Source organism: Danio aesculapii, chromosome 24, assembly GCF_903798145.1.
Source record: "Danio aesculapii chromosome 24, fDanAes4.1, whole genome shotgun sequence".
NCBI classification, from domain to species: Eukaryota; Metazoa; Chordata; class Actinopteri; order Cypriniformes; family Danionidae; genus Danio; species Danio aesculapii.
The window spans coordinates 24,191,156-24,209,378 of record NC_079458.1 but is presented as its reverse complement, the minus strand read 5'-3'; the positions used below and the strand labels follow the sequence as shown (position 1 = coordinate 24,209,378).

Sequence of the window (18,223 nt, the reverse complement as noted above, 5' to 3'; positions counted from 1 at the left end):
ATTAATCTTGCTTCACAGCTGAAGATTTAAAGTCCTTATGAGACTCTGACTGAAGCCTTAATCTCAGCAGCAACACTTTCAACTCTCAAATCCAGCTAAACCCCAGAATTCATTCTGCTGTTCATCTATTATTTGAGAAGATATGTCATTCTGCCAGTCCACCAGATGGCACTTTTACAATAGATGGCTGGATCAGAGGTCATTAAAAAGTGTTTACTCATAGCTCAGTGATGAATTGAGCAGAACAGTGTCAGGTTTTTACACTCGTCTCATTAACTCTGATAGTTAACCTTTGTCTGGGTCTAGGGCAGGCGGACAGAAACCAGTTGTAATCTAAATTACCCAATGAGCTCATTTATGTGAATAAAAAATGTTTGCACACATTAACAAAGAAAAAAAAACCCTCCATGAACTTTTCAGTTTGATAACTAAACTTTGCCTGTGTAAGAGAAATGAACCCTTTCTGTTCGTTGCCGTAATTTTCTTTTCTATTTTCTAAAAAGGAGATGAGACTCTCACAAATTGCGAAGCTCTCATTTGTTATTACCAAAGATAATGTCAGATGTCAGGTGTGCTTCTGTGTTGTTAGCAAGCACCTATTGTAACTTTTCGGTGTCAACAGCACTGGAGAGATGCTTTAAAACTATGCGTCATCCATGAGTTCATTTCAGGCTAGCAGGATACATTTACAAGCATTTATTTCAGCTTATTTTTTTTCTTTTTGATGTTTAAGGAGTCTACAGACCAAACTATGTTGATGCTCTGCAATTTAAAATGCTAAATAAATAAGATATGATTAAAAAACTATGATTAATATGATTAAAAATGCTAATTGATTCATGCAATTATTGAAAAATCAACTTACTACTGATTTGAGTCATGATCAAACTAATGGTAACTTAAAATGAAATCAGGAGAAGGAACCATTTGTCACATACTTGCTGTGTGTAGTATTCATTTGTGTATATCCCCTGATAATGACAAAAAAAGCAGGTTTCCTTTTCAGCTGGAGACGAAGTGACTTTTTATTATGATTTACTCTCAGGGTTTAACAGACCTGAGGCTTAGACTGATATTTATAGATTTCACAAGCAGTGTAAAAGTGACACCACCCCAGAAACGCTACTTACTGACTTTAACTGATCTTACATAAATGGGGCAGGATCCCTTCTGAGAATTCGGGCACACGACACCCATCACATCCTGATTTAACCTCTCATTAGTCTCCAGGTGCAAACCAATCAGTAAATGCACGAAAAACGGAACAGTGATTCTGTAACTAAGCAACACTGAACATCCTCGCTGCTAATGATAATATACCGGTCAGGGTAGAATCAGTGTATCTATTTCTGATAAATCTGTTTTTTTCTCTACTTCTACTTGCAGTTTTCCAGTTTGCATCACCTTTTGTTAAACACCAAGCTAGCGAAGCGAGTTTCGTGACTCATTTCATGGTATTTTGGGCAGAGAGACTGTTGGGAACCGTGAAGACATAATAGTTCAAATTTTTTTTTTCTAAGCTCGCTGCAGCCGTAAAAAAGTAAACAATTTATTTCACAATTTTGTTTTGTTTTCAGAAAAGCAGCCAAGTTTTAAGTTATAAACTAATTGAAAGACATCCTAGACCTCCCAAGTAGAAACTCTTGAATAAAGTCATAATTGCAGGAAATCCTAAAACTGTCAACTTTGAAAAATGAAGTCTCAATTCTGAAACAAACTCAGAAGTGCTAAATATATGTTTATATCTCATTTTTTTATAGCACTTTTCATTTTGAAGTTAGAATTGCAAGAAAACATTTAAATTCAAGACATTTAAGGCACAACTCTGAGATATGATAAACTCTGAACTGTTAAATACACTCACTGGCCACTTTATTAGGGACACCTGTGCAACTGCTTCTTAATGCAAATTTCTAATCAGCCAATCTCATGGCAGCAACTCAATGCGTTTAGGCATGTAGACATTGTCAAGTCGATCTGCTGAAGTTCAAACTGAGCATCAGAATGGGGAAGAAAGGGGATTTAAGTGACTGAACGTGGCATGGTTGTTGGCGCCAGATGGGCTGATTTGAGTATTTCAGAAACTGCTGATCTACTGGGACTTTCACGCAAAACCATCCCTAGAGTTTACAGAGAAGGGTCTGAAAAAGAGAAAATATCCAGTAAGCAGCAGTTCTGTGGGCACAAATGCCTTGTTGATGCCAGAAGAGAACGGTCAGACTAGTTCCAACTGATAAAAAAGCAACAGTAACTCAAAAAACCACTCGTTACTACCGAGGTATGCAGAAGAGCATCTCTGGGAGCACAACACGTTGAACCTTGAGGCGGATGGGCTACAGCAGCAGAAGACCACAATGGGTGCCACTCCTGTCAGCTAAGAACAGGAAACTGAGGCTACAATTCGCACAGGCTCACCAAAATTGGACAACAGAAAATTGGAAAAACGTTGTCTGGTCTGATTTCTGAAAAGGAGGTGTGTTAAAGTGCATTTTTGACACATTGCTATTTTGAGGAACTGAAATTTTCACTATCGCGCCTAACGTGAACGAGCCAGGGTGAGCCAAAGCCAGTCGCGTTTCCACTGTCACTTCCGGGGTCTGATCGGGCCAAAGCGAGGCTTTCTCGGGGCAAGCGGCCGGCCTTTTTCGGCCTGCCAAATACCTTGGGCCAAAGAGGGCCAGCTGGGACTTCAAGACAGAGTAAAATGAGAAGCGGACTTTGCCCGAGTCTGGTAAAAATGGCATGCCGTCATAACACTAGTTTTCCGATCGCACACGAGTACATGCGCCAAACAAATAAATAAATAAGGCAAAGAAAACATACAGTATAGCTGAAGTTTAAGAAAGGCTATTCCATAAAACACCTTATAGGCTAGGAGTCTTTTTGCTTATGATCTCCCCTATGTTTCCCTTTTAAATGTAAGGCTGTTGCATAAAATAATAAAGCTTTAATTTATAAGTGACATTCTTTGCTGCGTTCTCCTTGATGTTTCAATTACGCATAATAATCTTTACACCATATTAAAGACACAGCAGCCAGTAAAGGTTTGTCGAGAGTTTTTGTCAAGTTTAAAAGGTGTGTTTGTGCATGATACTGTACGTGTGTGTTAGATGCTTGTTTGTGTGTGAGAGACCGGGTGAAAGATCGCTCGCTTGACAGCTCTGTTGATGCCACGAGCGGCTTCTTTCTGTTTTTAATTATTTTAGAAAAAATTCACAATATGCATACAACAGAAATACATAAACCTTTACAAATTACGTGTCCACTTTTGTAGGCTCAAAACAAAAGTGTCATATCTCGATAAAATAGCCTAAGCTATATTGAAAAAATTTAATGAATTACAAATATCGGATATAATAATTTTTTTATTAAATAAATAAACCAATATAAAACAAAAAAAAGCTAGCTATAAAAATGTAAGTATATAGTACAATACATAATTAACCCGTTTTTAAGCCATACATAACTTTCACTGTATAAAGGCCTCTCTGAAAAAAGATTTTAGATATTTTCTAAAAACAATAAACACCGGAGGAGGTTTAAAATATTATTTATAAAGTATTTTGATACGATGGTATTAATCTAATCATGCAAACAGAGCATTTTTGGGGTGAGTGAAAGCAGAAACGACCTTTTTTTCGGTCATCCAGTCCTGCGCAGTGCCGCTTTGCAAACGCATTGGGGAAAACTGCAAGTAAAAAATGTCCTCAAACAAGTGTTTATGTTTTTATATGACGTGGTAAAATTTAAAAATGAAGTTTTAAATGTAGAGCTTTATTAGTGAATAGCTGCTGAGCGCAATGAAATATAGGCTATATTTTAGTACTTGCTCTTATTTGCTGAAACACTTAACACTTTGCTTTACTTAAGATCACCGAATAATATGCAACATAGTTAAATAAAGGGGAATTAATAAATTACCTAATTAAGTGTAATATAGCCTATGGAAAAATGTATATGTTTTAGATCTATTATTTCAGCATTTGGGCTGAATGTTTGTCGACGTCTATCAAAACGAGGATGTTTTAAAATACATTTCATAGCGAGTTATTACTTAAGAATTTCTGTGGTTTCATTTTATGGATGGGTTCGCTCACTGCTCATTTGCATTTGTATAATGTTACTATATAATATAATATAATATAATATAATATAATATAATATAATATAATATAATATAATATAATATAATATAATATAATATAATATAATATAATATAATATAATATATTTAAATTTAGGCATAAAAATAGGACATGTGTTTGGATATAACTAACCACACTTCGTTATTATTGTTCATTTATTCGTTTGCTGAAAATTAGAACAGAATTTAGAAATAGTTTTGGAACAAATCTTTGCGCTTAATGAATGAAATTAAATATGTAGGATAATGGATGTTTTCAGTTTCCTAAAGCAGGTCGCACACCAGAAGCGCCGCTCGGCGGTGCGGCGCGGTGCAGCGCGTAACGCCACGCAGCGCCACATATTTTAGAATTCTAAACATAGGTTACTATCAGGGTACACACACCGTTGACGTAAGTCGGCGGCTGTCGGCGGTGCCCAACTACGACTCAGGACACTGTTCATTTTTCTGCCGCGCCACAGATCGCCATCTGAATAGTTTCACTTAAAATAGCATGTGAATGTGCGTGTCTGCTGTGCGATACATTCAACTGTCATGTGCGCGCCGTGTCACGGCGCTGAGCGGCGCATCCGGTGTGTGACGGCCTTTACTCCACGAAAGTAAAAGTAAAGGAGTAAAAGTAAAGTAAAGAGAAAGTAAAGAGGCCAAATGGAAGGGGCTTGTTATTCATTCTCACGCAGATGGTCTGTTTAACTGTTTTTTCACTACTGAAACGTTCAGTTTATCCACTTAGTCTGCCATGTAAATAGTGAATGTGCCATAGCGAAACACAACTGACTCTTAAGGGAATTGGAGATGAGACTCTGATTGGTTTAATGCACGTTATACTCAAAACACACCCATAACCCATTAAGAGAATAAGCACAACCCTGTTAGACCATGCACTGATGTATTTTTCCATCCTTTAAATAGCAAAATTTTGACACACCCTTAACGCTTTTGCACCATGCGCTTTAGACTTTACGCCTAGATAGTTAAAATAGAGCTCTGTAAGTTTAAATCTCACATTCAGTTTTATGGAGATTGTGTTGTATTTTCTACCAAAATTAGAGAAAAAAGTTAACTTTTATTCATTTATTTTTTTTATCCACAGGTGAAAACAGTATGCAAATATTTCCATCCCATAATTTAGCCACTTTCACAAACAATATGGCAAAAAATACCAGTCATCTTAATCATTTGCTTCTCGTATTGTAGAAGACATTTCTGTGTGATAAATTGAGTCAGACTGAAGCCATTCAGAGCATCAGCTGCTAATTTTGATCATTTTTAAATTAAATGACTTAATCATTCAAACCTCTCATAGACTATGCCCCCTTTACACGGTGTTAAACTCAAATTTAAAACTGTGGCCACAGAAATTTCATCCAATTTGGCCACAGTTGGAGTGTGACCAAAGCACAGGACTCCAGCCTGACTGCAAATGCAGGTTTCAACTCCAGCTAATACAACATTTTTGCAATGAAGATGAAACTTCTGATCAGCAGTGTCGCTCACTTAGCCATGAAATGTCTTGATGCAAACCAACTGGTGTGAGTCGCACGATTTTATTCAGAACATAAGTCATATCAATCAAACAGGAGAACTACTCAGATATAAAATGCCTAATGCATCATAATGAGACGTATGCACTATTTTTTACATATCACCGAATTGCCGCCACATTGCGCAGGGCACACTAATTTATAATCTCTACCAACTGCTTCGTTAGGCGGGGGAATCATATTCCTTTATTACTGACAGGTTATCTATCTCAATTAATTTGCAAAGCAGTCTGAAATCACAGTGCAGCATAGCCAGGCAAGATGCATCATTATTTCGTTTGTTATCTTTATTCCTTCTCTCAGTTATTAATGAGTATTAATTATGCAACCTGCCTGAAGATGATGGCTTACGTCCTATGCTGTAGTACAGCAATGCAAATTTATATATTAAATGAGAAACTCACGGTTCCTATTTTGTGAAGTTTTGAGGGCACAAGCTAAACGTCAGTCACGAGTAGCAGTGCGATATGGCTCTATATCGGCAATGGTGGGAGGCATGCGTTGACTCAAGGTCGCAGGCCAAGTGCCTTAGTGCCCCAGCACACAGCCAACTTGTACGAGTGTGATATTTTGTTTATACAACAGTTCGGCGACATAATCGTGTATTTAATAAAGAAAATCAAATACAGAGAGATTAAAAAATATATTTTGTATGAGGAACTACATTCTCCCGCCATTCATTCACATCTACAGCTGACTGTCAGAACAGCAGAAACCGTTGCTAATTCACCAACGTCATTTTAGAGCTAGTATTTGAAAGAGTCTCTAGCGTAATATCCAAAGTGATGACAAAACAGGTGATTTTGCTCACATTTTAAGATTATAAGGCTGAACGGCATGAAATGCCATCAGTCTACAGAGATTCCCAAGTATTTCTCTGTTACAATTGGGATATCACAATAAATAACCCCCTAAAAATCCAAAGCAAAGCAAATACTACCAGATTACTATTGTATAAATACAGCACTACAACATACAAAAGAGAGAGCTCAACTTAAAATGTCACTTACCTGTTTTATAAGGATTTGATCAGCTGTAATTTGAAATTTACGCTTAGTCTTTCTTCCCTTAGGGCTTATTATCTCGTCTCTGTCACCATCTTGTGGCGACAAACGTCTTTCCTCTGCTCAATGGCAGGCTGACGTCCTCGCTGCAGTCTGAATCATGATGACATAGTGGACCTTGTAACTTCCACAAAGGTAACGCCCATACAACTGTGATGGTTGGGTTTACGGTTGGGGGAGGTGTAGATGATTGTCCATTACAGGGTGGTCATGGTCCAGTACAAGTAGTAGGCTCACTGACGTGCTAAATCTCCAGAATTATAAATATTCAAAACTGGCACTATCCTTAAAATAAAACTGCATAGTTTCAATCAATACAACTTTTCTTACCTAAAAAAAGCCTCAAAAGTAAATTATGTTGTCCAATAGCAGCAATATTGGTCAAACTGTACTGAGTCTGTTGAGCTGCTGTCACTCTATGTGGGCGGAGTAATAACCAACTGTAAAGAGGCTGTATCGCATGCCTGTATCAGCCAATCAATTTTGAGAACCACACAGAACTGTATATATATATATATATATATATATATATATATATATATATATATATATATATATATATATATATATATATATATATATATATATATATATATACATACACACACACACACAGTGGAAGACAGAATTATTATTCCCCCTTTGAATTTTTAAATGTTTCCCAAATAATGTTTAACAGAGCAAGGAAATTTTCACAGTATGTCCTATAATATTTTTTCTTCTGGAGAAAGTCTTACTTGTTTTATTTTGGTTAGAATAAAAGCAGTTTTTAATAAAAAAACATAGCCCCTAATTTTTTTCGACTGTCTACAGAACAAACCATCATTATACAATAACTTGCCTAATTACCCTAACCTGCCTAGTTAACCTAATTAACCTAGATAAGCCTGTAAATGTCACTTTAAGCTGTATAGAAGTGTCTTGAAAAATATCTAGTAAAATATTATTTACTGTCAATTAAAACTATTATGTTTAGAAGTGTGTTGAAAAAATCTGCTCAGATTTAAACAGAAATTGGGAAAAAAGGGGGGGCTAATAATTCAGGGGGGCTAATAATCCTGACTTCAACTGTATATATATATATATATATATATATATATATATATATATATATATATATATATATATATATATATATTTATATATATATATATATATATATATATATATATATATATATATATATATATATATATATATATATATATATATATATATATACAGTTATAGATATATAGATATATAGATATATATACATATACTTACTGTGTATATTTTTTTACACATGCACAAACGCAAAAATGCCTTTTATACTGTACGAACTGTATATTGCATTCCCTACCTCTAAATTCAACCCTCACAGAAAACATTCTCCATCTTTATATTTTCAAAAAATACATCCTTCTGTGTGATTTATGAACCGTTTTCTCAAGGGGTAAAAAAAAAAATGTCCCCACAAGGTCAAAAGTCACAGGTATAGACATTTGGTTCTTACAATGTATGGGATTACATGGTAGGCACACAAGCACGCACACACAGACACACACACGCATGCACACAAGCACGCGCACACGCGCGCACACACGCACGCACGCACACACACGCACGCACACACACACACACACACAGAGACTTTATTGGTTGTTGAAAGCATGATACAAAGCTTTAAGATTGAATCCTGGCAGCATCGTTCAGTAAATAAAAGAACACTACAAACCACACTTGCTACAAAAAATGCTCACCTAAAACATCAGTTCTGCAAGAGCCAGGATTTGTATTCTTATAGGGCACTGACTCTTCAAATATTAAACAATACACAGACATACTAAGAGCAAGAAAAGACTTGCTGTGAAAAAGCATCTAAAATACTTAAGTTTGATGTCTGACTCTAATGGGACTGGACTCTAAAAACTGCACTGGTTTTACAGATTATTTTCACATTAAGGCTTCTATCCACCTTGGCATTCAGTTTGTGTGCCCAATTACCTAATTCTGAGTCTTTGCAGTAAATAAATAATGAGTGTAAAAACAAACAAGTCTTTAGGGGATTGCTGGACCCATGCTAAAAGGCATTTGCCGACTCGAGCAGAAACCAACAGCAGAGAAAGCACCATTACACTGGGAAACGGGCCGCAGGCCCAGAGGGGTCTCATGGCTGAGGTGCAGACAGTCCAGGTCTATAACTTTCTTCATGTGCACACATGAAGTGGCTAAGAGCAACATTTATATGCAGCATTACCATAGCCAGGCTGGCGTCCTGCATTAATGCACTACTGCTCCGCTTTCTTCCAACTACAGCTCTGAATATATGAGGAAATGAATAAATAATAGCAGTTTCAGTTCAGTGTGTTGAGCACAAGCCATGATTTGTGGGACCCCCTGACGAGCATTGATTATGTTTTCAGACCAAGAGCTGCAGTATTTTTAAGTGGTTCCATGCAGTTGATTGGCACAAATGTCTGCGCAATTCAAATAAAGAGACATGGGGAAAATGTTATTTACCGGAGATGATTTGCTGTGCTTTTATTACCGGGACTGCTCTCCGGGTGTCATTTGGACATAAACACCTTGATAAAGGGTGCAAAAGCGATTCAATAATTTCAGTTCACTGAGACGCAGAACACAATTCAAAATGTACTGACAATCTCTGGTCTTGTACTTTAATGAATTATTTTCAATCCAACTGATTTGCAATGCATTTTCTTGCACATTTGCAGTACAATCGCACTACTTGCATAGTCAATACAACAAAAACAACAACAACAACAACAACAAAAAAGGCAGTAAAGATAAAGAACATGAGCTTTCAAGCAAAAAAAAAAAAAATAAATAAATAAATAAATAAAATAAAATAAAAAAAGAAATACATGTAGTTTTTGTTTAAATAAGAGTTTTTAAGTGATGTTGTTCTTTAGGGGCCTGAATCAGCCCTGATGTATTCTGCCGAGAGTATCCTTACTGCAAACTTTTATTATTTTTTTTAGGATCTACTGTTGGCTCTGATGTATTTCTTTACAGCCGTTAAACATTAGTTATGGGTATATCCAGTAGGCAAATTATTCCATTATTTGTTCCAGAGCAAACCTTTTTTTTTGAGATGAGATCAATGTTTCATATATTTCATAACTTGAATGTAATTTTTTATTTTGTCATTTTAATGTTGTATCTATTCGTGACTTTGACAAGTCTGCATGTTGCTGCCTCTATCTGCGTTCTGAATGATTTTGAGATATTGAGCTTCAAAGTTTTTGCATTCCATATAGCAAACAATATGTGTGTACCAGTTCTCTTTCATACATTAACAAGACAGAGACCCTAAATGTACTCTAAATGTAAATTATCAAAATTCTCTTCAATTTGCAAACTGGGGTAAAAAACAGGGCAAATGCAGATAGAACCTTCAAATCCTAAAAAGTCATTTTCCGCTTAGTATTATAAGGTTCTATCTGGCAAATCATTCATTGAAGCATTACTTTTCAAGAAATACAATCAGTCTGCTTATTAATTTAATTTTAAAATATGGTGTTGTAACAATGTGTTGATGCTTGAGAACATAACAGTTTTGCTTTCTGAAACATTTAATTAATGTTGTAGGATGAATATTTTTTCTGATTCAAATTAAGCATACAAGGCTGTGCTAAATATTTTGTCCAGTGCAGATGTTAATTTCATGTAAATGGTAATATTCATATTATTCATTTATTGTTGTAATTAAGAAACAAAATGAAAACACTACAAAAAGTTAACTTAATGGAATTTAGACAGCTTTACAATTGAACTGCTGTCCTTGACAAGATCGTCTATGAAATAATCAACAGTGAGGTTTCTTTTTCAATTTTGTGTGGTGCAATTTTTAGTCAATTCTGATTTTGTCTTTCTGGTCTTTGCCACTGTCAACGGAGCAGTCCAGTGGAATGACAAGGACAGCTGATCCTGATTGGTTCTTGTGCGTGCATATGAAATACTGATTGGTTCACAGACAGAACATTATAGAGCCAAGATAGAGTTAACCTTTGTAGATAAAACCTTTTTTTGTTTTTTAAATAAAAAGTCTTAAAATGTGAAGAACATAAAAAAAAATCACATAATGTAAATAAGTTGTCATTTAATAAGAATATGTCAATAACTTAATTTTGACAAAAATGTTAGATAGAACCTTATAATTCTAAGGTGACAATATAACTGAATTGCCAATAGCTTGATTTCTATTAAATAAAAAATATATATATTTATTTAAAATTTGTATTACTTTTTTATTTAGTTTTGATGAGTACTTAATAAGACAGCAAACATTCAATATAGAGCTATTTTTTTTCTAAAGCAACATTTCGGCATAAATAACAGAGGCTTGAATTCCATCAACCATCAACTTTAGAATTACTTCAGTGGCATTGAAAGTAGTGTTCTTAGAGCAAAAGGTAATAATAATCTATAAAAAAAAAACAACTCAATGGATAAACTATGCCAATTCATATACACAAATATGAAAATGATAGCATTTCACCTTGGCCAGGATACAAAACAGAATTACCCACATATTCCTAAGAGTAGCTTGGAACAACTCTAAATGTAAGTGAACTGAATAACAGGACAAACAGCTTCCAGTCACAGGTGTGCAGGAACAATGGGAAAAAAAAGTGGGGAAAAACCCACAGCAGTCAACGTTCTTGTCTAACAGGTGAGTATAATCGAATGCACCTGATCTAAGTAATAAGCCAGATGCAATTAACAGGAATAATGAGGCATACAAATGCATCATTTCACATGGTGATGATAGTGAGGGATGGCTCTGTATTTTACCCTTGGGTTCTCTGTCTCGCTCTGGTGAAACTTGGGCATTTATAATTGCATCCGTCTCTAAAAAAAAGGCACTGTTTTTAATGTCTCCTTCAAGAGTTATGCACAATTGCTCTAAAATAAAAAAAAAAAAAACATAATTTTTTTATAAAGATATGGCAAGCAGGCTATTGACACCAATTAAAAAATGAGTGGCAGAAGACCTTTGTGGGATGTAATGATGATTGAAAAGTTTGATTGGTGATAACAGCATCAGTATAGTTATGCTGCAGGCATCTGGCTTTGTGTCCTCTTTTAAAGTCTACAGGCTGACCTTGAAAAGTGCTAAACATCTATTTAATGAAGATGCCATTAAAACAAGCCCTTTGGCAATAGATTACAACCAAGCGGCAACCTCCCGCTCTCCCTTGTGAAGCCAATACGGAAGTAACTGAAACTGCTATTCATCGACTCACCTTTGGTGGCTGGCTCCAGGAACTCCAGATGTTTACTGACTGCCATGCTAAATTGGCCATTTTACAGCTAATAAAAACATGTAAGACATAGATATATACACTAGATATCGCATACCGACCCTGAGCATGCATCTATAGCGCTACCACATTTGTACAGTGCTCCCAGGACAAATGTTATTCAACCGCACTAGTCAAGACTAAAGCCAATGTGAAGATGCTGGACTTTAGCGCTATGTTCGGGTGTAGTAATGAGCAAACAAAGAAAACAAAGCATAAAGGCAGAACATTTTATAGGTAAGATTTCGTTTTTTTTACAAACTTTTGTGCTAAGTAACGTTATTGATGATAATAGTCACTTACTGCATTCACCATAAGGCAAAGCACCACTAACTTGCACAAAATTCTATAGGCTTATGCTAGTTTTGTTGAATAAAATAAACAAACAATGAAAAAGAAATATGACAACAAGATGCTGCGGTGCTAGAAACTTGTATTAATGTCGGCTAAGAGAACGAGTTGTTCATAACAGAGATTCATTCGCAAACGAATCGCTTCCTCTGTTAGAATGAGAAGTGAAAGCAGGAGAGGGGGCGTGTTTTAGAACATGGATTAGATCACATTTAACACGTAGGGAGGATAATACTTTTCCATGCACACAAACGCATGCTCTTTATCAGCAATGCCTGTGTGATCACTTATCCATTGATGTAGAAAAGTGATGTAAAATGCTATATTGCCCAATTTTACAATTAATAAAAACATGTTTACAGCCTTGTACAAAAGATGGATTATATAACCATTCGTGACAATTGTGAAGGGGGTGATTTTTTTTTATTAAGTTATATTAAGTCTGCATAATTAAGGGCGTGACTACTTGAGTGACAGCTAGGTCTTGCTGGTTGCCATCATGTCACCTCAGCTGATTCCGGCTGATCAGCCACTGAGCTTGGAATATACATCATATTTTTGTATTGTTTTATATGCCTTCACAAAGTCAATTTTGGAAATATTTCCTAAAATTATCAGACAATATGACATGCTGTATGCACTTAATTGTGCTCACAAACCATTCAGGTGGCCTCCATTTGCCAGGTGAGTGAAATTCTTATATACTTATATATCTTATCTATAAATGTATTTGTTTTATTTAAGATCATTTATCATTTATAGTTTTATTTAGACCTGTAATGCACTCTATAATCTCACAGATTAATTAGTTGTAGACACCAAAACAGTCAGTCTATGATTACAACAGAAGGTCAGCATGTAAAGCTTCATTCAGACTTGCACTAAGCAACAATCAGCACACATGTGAAAGAAAAACAGTATGCAAACAACATTTCACAGTTAAAATACATTTGAATAAACCATTGACAACCTAAGCAGTCATTTATGCTCATGCAATAATCCACATGAGCATTTTTGTGAGCCAAAGCAGGATACTATTTAATGAAAGAAACAGACTCACGGTCTCCATGGCAACGGAGAGGTCCTACGGTCAGCTTGGCTTCCGAACCGGGTCGATTTGTGTCCCCGACAGCCACTTGACTGACCGGTAAATGGTCTTTATACACCAGAAGTCCGGAATCATCCCTCCTACCAAACAAAGCGATTTTTAATTATTTGTAAGGTAAAAAAACAATGACTTGTTTCTCTGTTCTACTCACAATAAAACCACTTCATTTTTACTTGCATGTGTGGGTCCATGTGCATTTAAATGTAGAGTCCAATTTGCACCTACATTAAATTGCAGGCACAGTTCACACTTATGCCTTTAAGTGTTTAGTTCATTCACAAGGCGTCAACACTGAGCTGAGCAGTTGCTTCATGGTCAGAAGGGAAACAGTACAAAGCAAGAACAATAACATATTAACATTAAAGCTGAAAGCAGCAATGAAAGGGATCTCACACACGGGCTCGCCACTGCCCAGTGGCTCTAGTATGACAGAGAACAGTGGACAACTATAATTTAAGCTGGTATATATTTTAAAAATCTGATAAAATCACTGATTTATGCCAAACTTGTTTCTGACAGCAGGTAGCGCTATGACTGTGACTCAATATTGGCATGTAGATGTCTTCAGGAGTGAAATCTCATCGAATCTGTGAACTTTCAGGCAGTTCGAACATTGGCTGTTTCTCAATTTCAAGAACACAGAGACTGGTCTTGCCAGGTGTCTTTGGAAGAACGAACTCGGGAGACCACAAAAACAGAGAACTCGTCCAGTGAGATGCTGCGTTCTTTCTGATGGTCACGTGACCTTCAAGCATTTTTAATTGAAAATTATTTATTGTTTTTTCAGCTTTCAAAATATATACTATGCATAAAAACATTATAAATATACATTGCACAATATAAATAAAACAGATTTTAATATGGATTTCAGCAAACAAACACCCTTAATGTGTTTATTCCTTTATTAAGATGTCCATGGTAATGTTTATATTCACCGTTTCATTTAGGGAAAATCCTGAGGTAAACAAGTTATATCTCTGAACTTTAATAATAAATCTAAATAAAATGCTGCACTTCCCACCTCCAGTCGCAATGACTTCTGGGACTTCTAGAGCAAGATCGGTGCTCAAGTTTGCATCGATGCGTCCTTGATATCAAGAACACATCCGGGAAGTTTCATGCGTCCTCTGTTCTTGCGCTCTTGAGTATTGGAACTGAACTTTGGCAGCTGATGATGACGTTACATGAGAACACGAGGACACAAGACCGCTGAAGAACACATATTGAGAAACAGCCCTTGTTTGGCTCAGTTATAAGTACTTCCTCCTACATGGCGAAGCACTGAACTTTGTCAGTCCGCCACAGACACGCCCTTTGGCAAAAACTCTAGATCTTCACAATTTAGCATCACAAAGGCCTTGGTAATAATTAATGGAACATGGTTTTGATGTGATAAAATTTGTAGGAGGAGTTTGTTACACTGTAAAACATGTCATCTCCTGGTGCCAGCAGGTGGCGCTATAACTGTAACTGCATTTTGGCATGTAAAAGTGTTCAGGTCAGGGCTCTAATCAAACATGTGAATGTTGAGGCAGATCGGACAATGCATGGCAGAGTTATAACAACTTTCTTTTTCATGGTGAATCGTCAAAGTTTGAGAGGCCGCCACAGACAGGCCCTTCAATGCAAACTCTAGATCTTCAAAATTTAACATCGCCAAGGCCGTTAGATGACAATACCCAATTTTGGTGTTGATCTGATAAAATCCCTAGGAGGAGTTCATTGAAATACAACGCCTGGAAATGGCAAAAACAGCACTTGTTCGGCAATTTTGTTAAAAATATCCGACTTCCTATTGGGTTTAAGATTTCTCTCCAAGAGACTTTTTTGTAGGTTTTGGCATGTTTAATGTGTGTGCCAATTTTCATTTGTGTGAAAACATAGCTCGGGGGCCAATCCGTCAAATGTGCATAGGTGGCGCTGTCGAGTCACTTTGCCACACCCACTTCCGAAACCTATAACAAATGTAAATTGGTTATATACCGTAGGTGTTCGGTTCCTAATTAGTGTTGATGAGTGCTTGTCTTAGGGGTGAAATTATTTTAGCGACTCCATTTTAAAACACATGTTGGTCACTTGCTACTTTTGGAGAGAAAAGAGCAGAAGATCAGTATTTTTAGTGTGCAAGATAGTGTTGAGCTCCTGTGTTTTTGCATGCACTATGAAAGATTGAAAGGTTTTGAAAGGCTGTGTGTTTGTGTGTAGGCTATCGACACATGCAATTTGCGACCATGGATTACAAAAGCAAGCAGTCATAAGAGTCTCTTTCTTTTTAAATATGGGGAATAAATAAGCGTTCCATTTATATATTGCTTGTTAGAATATGACATTATATTTTCCTGGGATGCAACTATTTAAATCTGGAATCTGAAGGTTAAAAAAATAAAATGTAATAAATATTGAGAAACTAACCTTTAAAGCTGTCCTAATTATGCCTCATTCACACTAGCAGCGACTTTGTAGCTGCCTGTCACTCCGGTTGGTGACCTGCGGCAAACGCAGGTCTGTGTAGGTCTATACAGCGCGAATACAACCAGCCTCTGAGCGAGCTGAGAGAAGATCACGTGAGTTATACTGGGGCTCTTATTGGCTGTGGCTCAAGAAAGTTGCTCTTCATTTGCATAAAGTTGAAGGATTCTCAACTTTGTCGCGCCGCTCGACACACCCACCTGATCGCCAATGGTCGCTGTCGCTCATGTAGATGGAGGTCACCAGAAGTTGCTCACTCTCCATTGAAATGAAAGATCAATCGTTGCTTTGCCGCTGTGAGTCGCTTGCGTGTGAATGAGGCTTTACACTCTTAGCACTGCATATTTCTAATAGAAAATTACGTTTTGATATATTTATACTAGGCAATTTACTAAATGTCTTCATGGAACATGATCTTTACTTAAAATTGTAAAAAATTTTGGATTAAAAGAAAATAGTAATTTTGATTAATAAAATGTATTGTTTGCTATTCCTACAAGTATATCTGTGCAACTTAAGACTTTATGTGCTGCAGTCTCACATATATTGCAACAATTTAGTGGTTTGGTGTAAAATGAACCAAAATTGTAAGTATCTAATGAAGAATCTTGACTTAGACAGTTGTTTAACAGGCGAATTATACAAGACATGATTCATTTTAGTGAGTTTAAAGAGTATTGTTTTTTTCAATGTTCAGTTATGTTTATTCCGAAGTATATACTGTAAAATTGCAAGAAATATATGTGAACACTTTAGGATTACAGGGATTTTGACATGAATTCCACAAAAATGTGTTATGCTGAAGTCACAACAATAAAAAAAAAAACAAATCTTAATCTATTACCACACAACTATTAAATGTTTTCATGTTTTTATTGAACACAGCATGTAAACATTAGCTATGTTTCCATCCAAAAACGAAAATTAACTTTATGCGTAAAACTGGAATATTGCATAAAATATGTGCGAATTAAGCAGCGTTTCTCTCCAACGAGTGAAAACAGACAAAATCGTCACTTCCTGATTATCTGGCGCCAAATATCAACAGTAAAAACAGATTTTGCTGTGGTAGGAGAAGCTGTGTCAATCCTTTCTTTTTTAATAAATTGACTTGACACGCAGTGAATGCGTGGTGGCTTTCGAAGGTGTTAGACGTGGAGCACAGACGCTCTTGATTCTGGAGGACATTAATAATATAATAACACTGATACTGAAATGGTTAAAGCATTTTAGAATGGCCAAAACTAAATTTCAGATGTTTTACAGTGTGCTCAGCCTGCTGGTTTATCCGTTCACACACATTTTTATCATCACATGACCTCTTATAAAAAAAATCACATGACTGTTTTTATTGTGCATACTGGAATTTGTTCGTTAAAAGTGTTTCCATCGTAGTTTATGCGAATCATTACTTATCGAATAAAAAGTTTATCCTACTCAGTTATGCGCATACTTTTTGGTGCATTTTTAAAATTTATGCGCATCTTGGCGTTTCCATCCACCGTTTTATAAGTGGATGGAAATGTAGCTATTGACAAGAGAAGACCCCTATATAATATTCATTGATCCCTATACTCCCCTTTTCTTTATTGCTCCCTCTCTGAATTTGGAAAATCTTTACATTACATTGTAATAATCATGCACAGATTTGTGCAGTGCCACACATACAAGAAACTTTTCAGCCATCATTTGTATGTCTTACACAAATTTTGGGAATCCTAAAAGATCCCTATAACCCTAGGGTAAAACCTGTTGTCTTTGATCATTGTTTAGACATGCTCAACAACAGCCGATTAATGGCTGTTGCAATCAGGCATTTACCCTCTGAAGAAATGCTGGCAGTGTCAGAAGATTTCAGATACTTTTCTGCAGTGTAATGCTTTTAAGACAAGCGTCAAACCATGAACCAATGAAAGCACTGAACCTGATGATGTAATCACAGCAACAGCTTCAAAACACCTTGGGCAAATGTCATGTTATGAGTAAAATTAATGTTACATATTGTTGATGTTTGCTGTGCGGTATAATTTCAGAGCATGAGTTAATAAAATGTCATGGTTTGATTTGGCTGTAGAATCTGTAGCATTGATGTGTAGTGTCTTGATCATTGTTGTCTGAAAAGCTACAATCCAAAGGATTATCATTATAGGTGGGCATAGATTATTTTTTTTAAATCTAGATTAATCACTGTAATCTTGAAATTAATCTAGATTATTCTAGATTAAAATGGCTCA

General features: G+C 36.1%; 1 protein-coding gene across 1 annotated transcript in view; it reads right to left on the bottom strand.

Annotated features, from left to right (window-relative positions):
- Positions 1-18,223, bottom strand: part of cntnap2a (contactin associated protein 2a) — a 765,137-nt gene that overhangs the window by 196,736 nt on the left and 550,178 nt on the right. The window contains exon 15 of the mRNA XM_056451014.1: positions 13,473-13,600. Coding sequence (XP_056306989.1) covers positions 13,473-13,600 — 128 coding nt within the window. The remainder of the gene's footprint in view (positions 1-13,472; positions 13,601-18,223) is intronic.